At 37.8% G+C, this 10,087-nt stretch overlaps 1 protein-coding gene across 7 annotated transcripts; it reads left to right on the top strand.

Annotated features, from left to right (window-relative positions):
- Positions 1-1,463: 1,463 nt before the first annotated feature.
- Positions 1,464-8,475, top strand: SMIM15 (small integral membrane protein 15). Of its 7 annotated transcripts, none has more exons than XM_043590958.1 (4): positions 1,464-4,766; positions 5,990-6,125; positions 6,298-6,351; positions 6,997-8,475. In XM_043590958.1, the coding sequence occupies exons 3-4, from the start codon at positions 6,336-6,338 to the stop codon at positions 7,230-7,232; spliced, it is 252 nt and encodes an 83-aa protein (XP_043446893.1). In that variant the 5' UTR covers positions 1,464-4,766; positions 5,990-6,125; positions 6,298-6,335; the 3' UTR covers positions 7,233-8,475. The 7 variants fall into 7 exon arrangements, with proteins under 7 accessions (XP_043446893.1, XP_043446935.1, XP_043446916.1 ...); XM_043590981.1 differs by having other exon boundaries at positions 4,752-5,393; XM_043590965.1 differs by lacking the exon at positions 1,464-4,766 and adding an exon at positions 4,769-4,993.
- The last annotated feature ends 1,612 nt before the right edge of the window (positions 8,476-10,087 follow it).

Raw genomic sequence — 10,087 nt, 5'->3', positions numbered from 1 at the left:
TTTCCCAACTGGGATAGCAATTCTTATTTAATGGCTAGAAGACCCCAGCACAGAAATAAAAATTAACTTAACATGCCTAATACAATTACCTCATTTAGGGACAGGCCTAAAATTTGAAACCTCTAGATTCAGCAGCAAAGCTTAGAATCTGACAATTTCAACAGCACTGTAATCCAAGGCTTCAGGAGGATTTACTGGAAATTTTAAGCTTCCAAAAGGATGCCCTCCAACTATAAGGTATTAGTTTGCTGCAAGCACATGTATAATACATTCTGAAGACAAAGAACTGTAAACAGTTTCAGTTTTAAAAAAGCAGATTTCAGTATTATGTTAGAAAAAGTTCTATCAACTACCCAAAGCAGCAATATGTAACTATCTGTACTGACTACTGTGCTCAAGTGTAATGAATGTTTCTAAAATGTATGCAAGAGGCCATGGGCAGCAAGGAATAATAAACGAGAGAAGTATCTGCTATTTTAATCTAAGTATTTCTCCTGCAATCTGCATTGGGAATAATGAAGTTGGAAAATATCTAGAGAGGGCATCTAGTCTGCAAATACACTTTTGCCCTATTTTCAGAGATCTCTATTCCAGCTTGCTCTTATCTTAAATCTTAGCACCTACAATCTAGGACCAATTCCTTCTATCTCATCAATGAAGATGTTCTGCCATGTTCCTTATACGTATTTTTACATACTCGGAAATTAGTAAGCAATTAGTGTTCTTTCATTAACAAGATAATCACAATTACTTTACCTTTCTCCAAACACCTTATTTACTAATCTTTAGGCCTCTTCTTAATGGGGCATCCCTTATTACCTTGAAAACATACAAGTGTTTGGTACTTCAATACAGACTTCACAAATTCACAGGATTTGGGTTATTTCATGATTTGTACAAACCACAAATTAAAATAAAACAGTTTTATCTGTAGGTAGCAATGCTACATCTTGGAATCAATTATTCAAAACAATATTCTAGGTACCAATGTAAGTGATCCCACATAGCTTACTTTCTAGTGGGAAAAACAGACGACAAACCAGTAAACAAGTTGTCAGACTGGAGTGCTATGAAAAAAAAATTAAAGTGACAGAGGTAAAGAGGGCTATTGTGAGGAGGTAGTGTCTGCCCTGCAAAGATGAGAATAATGTCCCAAGCAATTTGGGGCCAAAATAGGTTTAACTAGTTATTCTGCTATATATTTATATGCATTCCTTCTGAATTACACAACCTTGCACCGCTCCCTCCTGAATGTTCTTGTTCTTAATTTGAAGACTAATTCTATCTTATAAAAGGTTTTCATTACATCCTTAATTCATGTATCTGAGAAGTTGAAGACATATGCCTTCTCATTTAAGCAAGTATTTTATAATATTAGCTCATTATTTTAGTATGCATTTCTTCCAAACTATATTTAACAATGGGTGAAAAATAACAATATTTGAAAAAAATTCCTTGGGTTAGGTCTACATGGATATTCTAAAAAATAGAAATCTTGCGATGCATTGTAAGTAAAACAGGCTGAAAGCAAACGGGCAGAATAGGACCTATTCAGAAGATGAAACTGAAGGGAAGATGGAAGATGGAGTTAATTACTGAGGGAGAGGTCTAATAGTAGTGAAAGCCCAAAAGAGAAGTAGAGGTTGAAAGAGATCAGGTATGTGAGATGAAGAGACAAATCAACTGGCAAGGTTGAAGAGAACCTTTTGCACCACACTAGCTCTTTGAGACATGCTGCCACCACCTGGGCAATAAGAAATTCTGAAGTACGGAAAAATTTTAGTTGTGATCGTCAGTTAACAATTATAGAATCAAAACACGTACTTTCATTTTATGAAATCAGTACTTTTTGACAAGTCTTTGGATATTAAAGAAGAGCTGGGATTTTGGCCAGATGTGTTTAGAATCCTGCTCTACTTTTTAGGTCTCTGATTCCTTATCTGTAAAATGGGTAGAAGAATACTATCATTTGGGGTTGTTTAGTCTCAGGATTAGTGATAATAGATATGAAGCATCTAGACCAGTACCTGGTACATAGTAATCACTCAATAAATAGCTTTTGAGAAATTATTATTCTTCAGTATGATCTTGCAAGTACCGCTAATACCTGATTACTTTTTAAATCATGTAAGTGTGCATTTTAAGACATGTATTTTAATTATGTTTCAATGAAAGGAAAAACTCACAAAATAAAATTTAGGGAAGAAACCAGTTTCATCAAATTAAGTCAAATATGTGAAGATAAATAAGCACAAAATGTTGAACAGGTAAGAAAATTCTCAAGATCTTTAGTCAAGTGTATATTATTATAACAGAATCTTACTCAGATTTTACCCATTCACATTTTTTTTCCATTCACAATTTGACATGAGTCCAGGTGAAATGCGACTTTATACCATACAAGAGAAAAAGACTTTGTAAACAAATGAGAGTAGGATTTACCTTAAGAGAAAAAAGAAAAAAATGATTAAAATTTTGTAATGCTCCATTTTCAAAATACAAGAACAATAAACAATGTGAATAGGGAAGGTGGTGTATACACTACACAGGAATTATGTAAAGACAAACCCTCCTTAATAGTGTAAGGTTTTTAAAATTTGGTTCATGAATAAGATTTCTTAAAAATAAATACAAGCAGAGCTTATTTCCTAGTTATTCTAAGTTGGCAGTCTAAAAGACATTTGAGAAAGAATAAAAGCCCAATTCAGGATCTTTCCAAATAAATAAGATCTTAAGAAAATTGGCTATGTTTCCACTAAATTCTTTGTTTTGTTGCTGCTTATGAATCACAAGTTAGAAAAATGGCCAAATTCAGTCCAATGGACAGAATTTTAAAGCTGAAAGAACACCAGAGACAACCTAGTACACTGTCCACATAAAGAAGAGGAAACAGGCTCAGAGTGACTTATCAGTGTATACAGATCAGCAGAGACCAGGCCTGTGAAACTGAACTCACAGGCTTCCACTCCTCACTACAGAAAATAGTCCACAGTATCTGAACCAATCTTGAAGCCACCTTTCATCAACGCGATGTAGGTTGCAGTAAAGGGCTCGGCTGTGGGAACGCCTATGCTATTCCTGGGCTTACTTACATCCTGTCCTGGAACTGAAAACCAGATCAGTAGCACTAAGCTGTGAAGGCATGGTCTATACTACAACCAAAGGGGAACGGAAGCTTCTTTCTTTCTTACGCACCTTTTCTTGCAACCCAAGACTCTTATGCGTTTTACAAGGGAAGCAGCAGAGCAAACCACTGGAAAGGCAATAATTGGGTATACTGTGTATACAAGATGTAAACAAAACAAACACATCTTGGCCTCTCGAGTGAAGGATGTTAAAATACGATCTGACCCCATCCGGGAATTCCTTTTTGAACAAGTTTTTAGAAATCACATAGTTACCTCCAGCAAGTAAAGTATTCAGTATACACAATCCAGTGACTGAGTCTGCTTTTTCTGGCTACTACAGGTACAGGCTAGGTCCAAGCAGCACAAGCTTTGAAACCATCGGCCAAGTTTTCAAACAAGAATGAGTAAGAAAACAACTGCTGCTAATACAACATACAAACATTAACATATGCCCAACGAACAGTATTACAGATCACTAGATTATTTGCCAAAAGCCTGTTCCCTGGTAAATAATAGTTACTGTTGTTATATCTATTTATACATGTCACAGCTTGCTCCTTAAAGAGAACATGCTATAGTCTTTCGAGAATAAAAACCTGCTTTATTTGGCACACAAAAGTGAAGAGGTCTTGCAACATTCGCAGAGGTAGTCAAACAGAGCCGTTCAGGGCAAGCAATCACATTTGCTCGCAACCAAACGAGAATTAATCTCTCAGTTCCTGTAGACTAGAAGACAATATTAAACTCACTCTATCTGCTTGTTGACTTTTGAATCCCTTTATTTGTGTACTGAAAGAACAAATATCTCTGTGGGAACTCTATGCCCAGTTTATTTATCAAGTTTACGTTGGGCAAGTATCGACCATTTGTGTACTTGTGTGTGTATGTGAAATGAGTTAGGTTCTCAAATTAAAAACAAACAACAAAAATCCCTCCTCACACACATGGCTGCATTTTCCTTTAGTAACAAGCTTCAGTGGATCCACCAAGGTCCAGCTGCTTCACTGTCTCCAGTAGGTGAGGCTTTAACTATTGTCCAACCAGAAGACGAGAGGGGCAAGGGGTGGGTGTGACCCAAGAGAAGAAACTCGCCAGAATCCTTCAATAGCCGCTGTGTGACCCTCACCTTGGCTTTGGGCGGATTGTGGAGACCAACTCCTTTCTTGCCGCCGCTCTTGGGTCTGTTTCCAGGAGCTACAGACCTCACCCACCGGGGCCCTCCATCAAGGGTGTGGCTCCAGCATTGGAGGGGCCTGTCCCCTGGCAGGCATCGGGGGCAAAGGCAGAGGGCCCTCAGCGTTCTGGACCGGCTTCTGAAGGCCTGAGCCCACCTGCGCCTTCACGGTCGCCCCTTCATCCCAGCAGGAGGCGCGGGACTCCGGCTCCCGGCCAGAGACCAGCCAGGGCGCAGCCACACAGCCCGCGCGGCCTCACCTGCTGCTCGCCCGTAAGCAGTGCGCCGCCCTACCCCGCCTCTCCGCCCCCGCGAGTCTTGGAAGTCGAGGTCCCGGGACCCACACAACAATGGCGCAGCCGGAAACTGGCCCCTCGACTTCCTCAGGCCCACTGCGGGCTGGGGCCGGCCTGTGGGCGGGACGGGAAAGCTGCGGCTTCCGCCTTTCTGCTTCCGGCCTGGAGGTGAGTTGGGAGTAGGGGTCCGAACCCGAAGTCCCGGCCGTGATGCGGAGGGTGTGGTGGCGGCCGCTACAGTTGTTTTGTCCACGGCCCAGAGGCGGCGGCCACTGCACTGGCGGATTGAGCCAGGATTCCCGGGGGCCACCCGCTCTCCGGGACCCGCCGGGCCAGTGCCCGCCGAGGCCGAGGGGAGATTGAACGTGGCCCCCTGGGGCCGGCGGCCGGGTGAGGTAGGGGCAGCAAGAATGAGCAAGGGGAAACAAGGGTGGACGGGGCTTGTGATGGCGTGAAATACCATCATTTGCAGCTTCGGGAGCCGCGCAGCACTGGTTTAGAGAGCAAGCCCGGTGGAGCCCTTACGCAAGGAAGAGGAGTAATATTTATTCCTCCAAGGGTGGGAGGCGCGCGCGTTTGGGTCCGAAATTGAAGTGCACGGGAGCCTTGGTGGCTTATGGACGATAACTTTTTTGTGTTAATGGCTAAAACTTTGCCACAAAGCATGTCCTTTACTTCCGCGTGCCTCGTTTTTTGCAAAGTTCTTTCGCTTGCCTTAGTTAATTCGTTACCGTGCTGGAGAAGCTGAAGAAACAGATGGACCTCTTGTGTACGTTGGGGCCTACGAATTCAAGGGTAGGGGACAGAAGCTAGAATATTTAACAATATTCTAGAGTCACTTTAATTAGTGTTCTCTATTGAAAATATATGAATAGACCGGTGAAAGGATATTAAAACCGGTGGTAGTTTTCTTGAATGATGGGATTGTATTTTGTGGTGGTTTTCTGAAAAGAACACGAATTGTAGAATAGACCCCAAAACCGTTAAAGAATAAAGCGAGGTATTTGATTTTGTAATTATGTACCTAGCCCTATAAATTAGTGACAAAAAAGTTCAAGACCTAGGAATGGATATGCTGTAATTTTTTTTTAATATGCCAGTGAGCTTCATAAATAATTTTATTTTTGAAGTAATGTAGTAAAATGCTTGTAATTATTCCAGTAATTAGGATTTTCTTAGAGGGTGTTTGCAGTTGTAGTAATGATTTCTTTCTTCACATTAGGAGGAAATAAATATTCAATGTCTTTGATGTGCCAGGCAATTTTAATATGTCCTTTATAGATTGCATACATAGAATTTCGAAGTAACTCCATTTGAAATTGTATTCAAATTATCCTGAAAGTTGTAACTGAAACATTTTTTCTTTTATCTGTTCTTTTCAACCCACCCAGTATATAGAATTTAAATCTTCTCTCACAAGTATATGGTAGAGCTAAAGAAGAAGAAGACAAGCAAGGGTCATCTGAAATTGTAATTGGCTCACTAATAATCGCAGGACAAAGTTGGAAATAACTACTCAAGCATAAGGTAGATGACTTTTTAAATCCCAGCTGAAATTGTGGATGTATATACACCCATTCCTACCCAAGTGTTCTAATTCTCACCTTTGAATAGAGGTTGACCCAAACATGAAAGGTTGAAAAGCCTGTGAGGCAAAATAGAAAATGCCACTCAGATCCACACCGTCCTTCCTTAACAGATGGCCCTCCCATACCGACTCAAAATGGAACAAAATGCATGGCACCTGTTGTGGGTAATTTTCTCCTTTATTAAATTATGTCCTCAAGTAGGAGTCCTCAGAGCCAAAAGAGTACATAAAATAGCATGTGGCTTTTTTGCTCCTATTTCTTTGCATATGAATGTAGATATTTTCATGGCTCCCATAGCTTCTCCTTTTCATTCCTGGAAACAGCCATTCATTACCTCTCTTTCTCCTGGCCTTTCATGTACTCCATGGTTTGTCCTTTTCAAACACCAAATTTGATGATTCGTACTTTTGTTAATTAGTACATAAAAGTACTAAGGTTTTGTCCAAAAATGACAGACAGGATTCAGCTGTTGTCTGGAATGAGTGTTTAAAACTCAAAATTCTTACAAAAGTCGACTGCTAATAAAATGTGTCTTGACTATCAAGAATGCGTAGTTCCTGTGGCAGATTGCACGTGGTTTTTACTTTTATCTTTAACTTTACATCTTTTAAGTGTTATCATACTTGGATTAGTTTTTTTTAACTGGAGATATCAGTCTTTATTAAAATAGTACATTTAATGCTTTTTAAAAACAAACTAATGAGTGAAAATGGAATTCTGAGTTAACTGATTGTATGATGTAACTTTTTCAAAATTTGATTAACCACATAGTCTTTTCTCTCGTTGCCTCCCTCCTCCCCTTTCCGAAGACACTACCAAGATGTTTGATATAAAGGCTTGGGCTGAGTATGTTGTGGAATGGGCTGCAAAGGACCCGTATGGCTTCCTTACAACGGTTATTTTGGCCCTTACTCCATTGTTTCTAGCAAGTGCTGTACTGTCCTGGAAATTGGCCAAGATGATTGAAGCCAGGGAAAAGGAACAAAAGAAGAAACAAAAACGTCAAGAAAATATTGCAAAAGCTAAACGACTAAAGAAGGATTGAAGGAATGAACAGGCTCTATAACCAGAGAAAAATCACTTGGAAAATTAAGCAGCTTTGGAAGGACCCACTGAGGTTTCTTTTCTGATTTTTATGACAGTAATTTGTAGTCACTGAAGTCTGAGCACATGGAAGGATCATGTTAGTTGTGGCCTCTACTACTGCAACTTTTAGGCTTTGGTGTAGAAGTCTGTTGACAGTTATTGTAAATTGGCATTTATTCTATAAATTCTTTATAACTGACTTAGTCATTTGCCGTTTTGCAGCTTATGTACTGAAACGAAAACATCCTGTGGAGAGAAATGACTATGCATTATGAATTCTTTTCAAATAATGGCTTAGAATGGGGCCCTTTCTGGACAAAAGGAGTTAAGAATGTAAAAATCAAAACTGTCCTGAGGTGAAAAGTGTGCTTTGGCTTAAAAGGCATATAGTATATTATATCTTTTATCATTATTGCTTATTTCTTGGAATAGAGTCATTTCTGGCTTTCTCAAAGCCACATATTAACTAATGACTTTTTGTGTTCTGCATTTTCTCATTTTAGCCCTTGAGATAATTATCAGACATTCTGCATTTTTAAAAATCTAATTTTATAAAGAATTCTCTTATTGACTATATAGAATACCACCTACCAGATATAAGTTTTTGTACTTATGAACACTGCCATTTTCTTAGAGATGTCTTGTTGAGTAGAATAACACTATGATTTAAAGCTTGCAGTAAAAATGCCAAACCTTGTGTTACCTTGGAACCAGTTTACTCTTTCTTGTGCTAAGTAGAAATGTGAAGTAGTTAAAATGTCTTATCAGATAATTTGCTCATTATATAGATGCCATTTTTTGTTTTTCTTCCATTCTTTGTTTTAACTTACCTAGTAGTGATATTCTACTTTCTGATGAAACAGGTTCATGGTGAAAATTAAAATTTCAAATTTCTTTTAAGGAATTCTTAAAAAGTAATCGTTAAGTTGTAATTCCTAAGTGGTAAAGAAAGGTTTAACATTTGGAAAAATTTTGGTCATCATACCAGTAATTAGATGAAAAAGGTAAATTATGTCAAAATGAGATATGTGTTAAAATTAGAAATAAAGAGCTAAAGGATCTTTCCTTTAGTTAAGTAGATAACTGGAACTTTTTACTATTAAACAGGCTTTTATAAATGCATAGTCCAGTAATTTTATTTGCTGTCAGTATATAATAGCTTATTAATGTTTTCCTCCCCTCTGATAATGAATTTTAAATTATAAAAAATTGTCCACCAGCTTTAGTTTAAAAATGGAACTAGATATTGAAATAAATTTGATACTTTTTTATAAAAAGGTCCTGTTTTTTTTTTTTAAGGGGGGCTAATAATAATACAGTAATTAAAAATAGATGACTTTTCAAAGGGTTATGAATTTCATTTATAGCTAAAAGCATACTTACAAAAGTTGAGGACAATGTTTCTCAACTACAAATACCTAAGGACTCCTGAGAATGTTGATGGGCTGGTCTGAACAGTACTACTTTATACGTTAGGTTGTCAGTTCTAATGTGGTGCCAGTGTAATGAACATATTGCCACTCCAGTGTTTCATTATATTACTCAGGTGATCTAGGATATCTAGTGACCTTTTTATTGCCACTGAAGTTTTAATAGTTAGAATTACCATTGCAATTCAAACTGAAAAAAATGCTTCTGTAGATCTACTGGCCCTCCTGGATCTACAGAGCCCATAAGTCTTCCTTATGGTCGGTCACATTTTAGAGTAAAAGTACTGCAGCAAAAGATCTATTCACCATAATTCTCAGTTACCTACTAAAGCTGTGTTTTCATTGGTTCTCATTACAATTTAAAGATATTTAACTGAAATCTTTTTTTTCTATAATTTCTTTTAAAGTCTTAACACATGCCAATTTTGTATTTGTTTGGCATATGCCATTTGTTTCCTCAGGTTTAGCTTTTCCCAACATTTATGGGACCTTTTTTTATATGTGAGATCAGGGTTTCATAATATGTATGTCTATGTTTGTGTGTATGTGGGGGATTTGGGGGGATGTAAAACAGAGTATTTTGAGGGTTCGGATTCTTCAGAACAATCAATCTTCTCTCACTGCAACAAATAGTACTATTGATGAAAGAATCCCATTTACTATTAGCCATAATACTTCCTTTAAAAGTTGTCTATTATGTTGTTTCCTAAGCTTTGAGAGCTGATCTAATCAGTTACCTTTTTATGGCTGGTTTTGGGAAAAACACAGCCTGCCTGTAGACAGATATTTTACCAAAAACAAAAGTTGGTGTGTCAGATTTTGATCCTTGGTATGCATGTGATGAATTTCAGTGTGGTATTACTAGATCAGATATACTTTTTTGGTACAGTGTTTTTTACTTCTTTTTCTTGGAATTCTAGTAAAGCAAATGAAGTAAGCTTACCAAGGTGTGAGCCGGAAGACTAATGTTGAGATACATTATTATTAATAAGTCCTGACCCATTCCTTCTTTCCTTACACTTAACACCTCATCTCATATCCTGTTACTGATTCCTATTAAGGAATGATTGTCTTTATATTGCAGTTGGTTATAGTATCACTCTGATTTACTTCATATCTGGAATATATGTGGAATATACATATATGTATATATATATATATATACACACACACACATACACACACTCACACAAATATATGTATTTCTCAAACATTAAAACATTCCATTTTCAAATACCACCAGTTTGGGAAATATAAAATAAAATTTAGGATTATTCCTACACGATTTCTTGGAAGCTTTTAACTTAATTTGACTATCATAGACTTCTCACTGCTGTTTCTTTCCCCAGAGAACATAAACACTTTGAGAAAGCCTGTTCTAAAT

This window comes from Prionailurus bengalensis, chromosome A1 (genome assembly GCF_016509475.1).
Source record: "Prionailurus bengalensis isolate Pbe53 chromosome A1, Fcat_Pben_1.1_paternal_pri, whole genome shotgun sequence".
Taxonomy (NCBI): Eukaryota; Metazoa; Chordata; class Mammalia; order Carnivora; family Felidae; genus Prionailurus; species Prionailurus bengalensis.
Note: the sequence above shows the minus strand (reverse complement) of the source record. Positions and strands in the feature narration are given on the sequence as shown.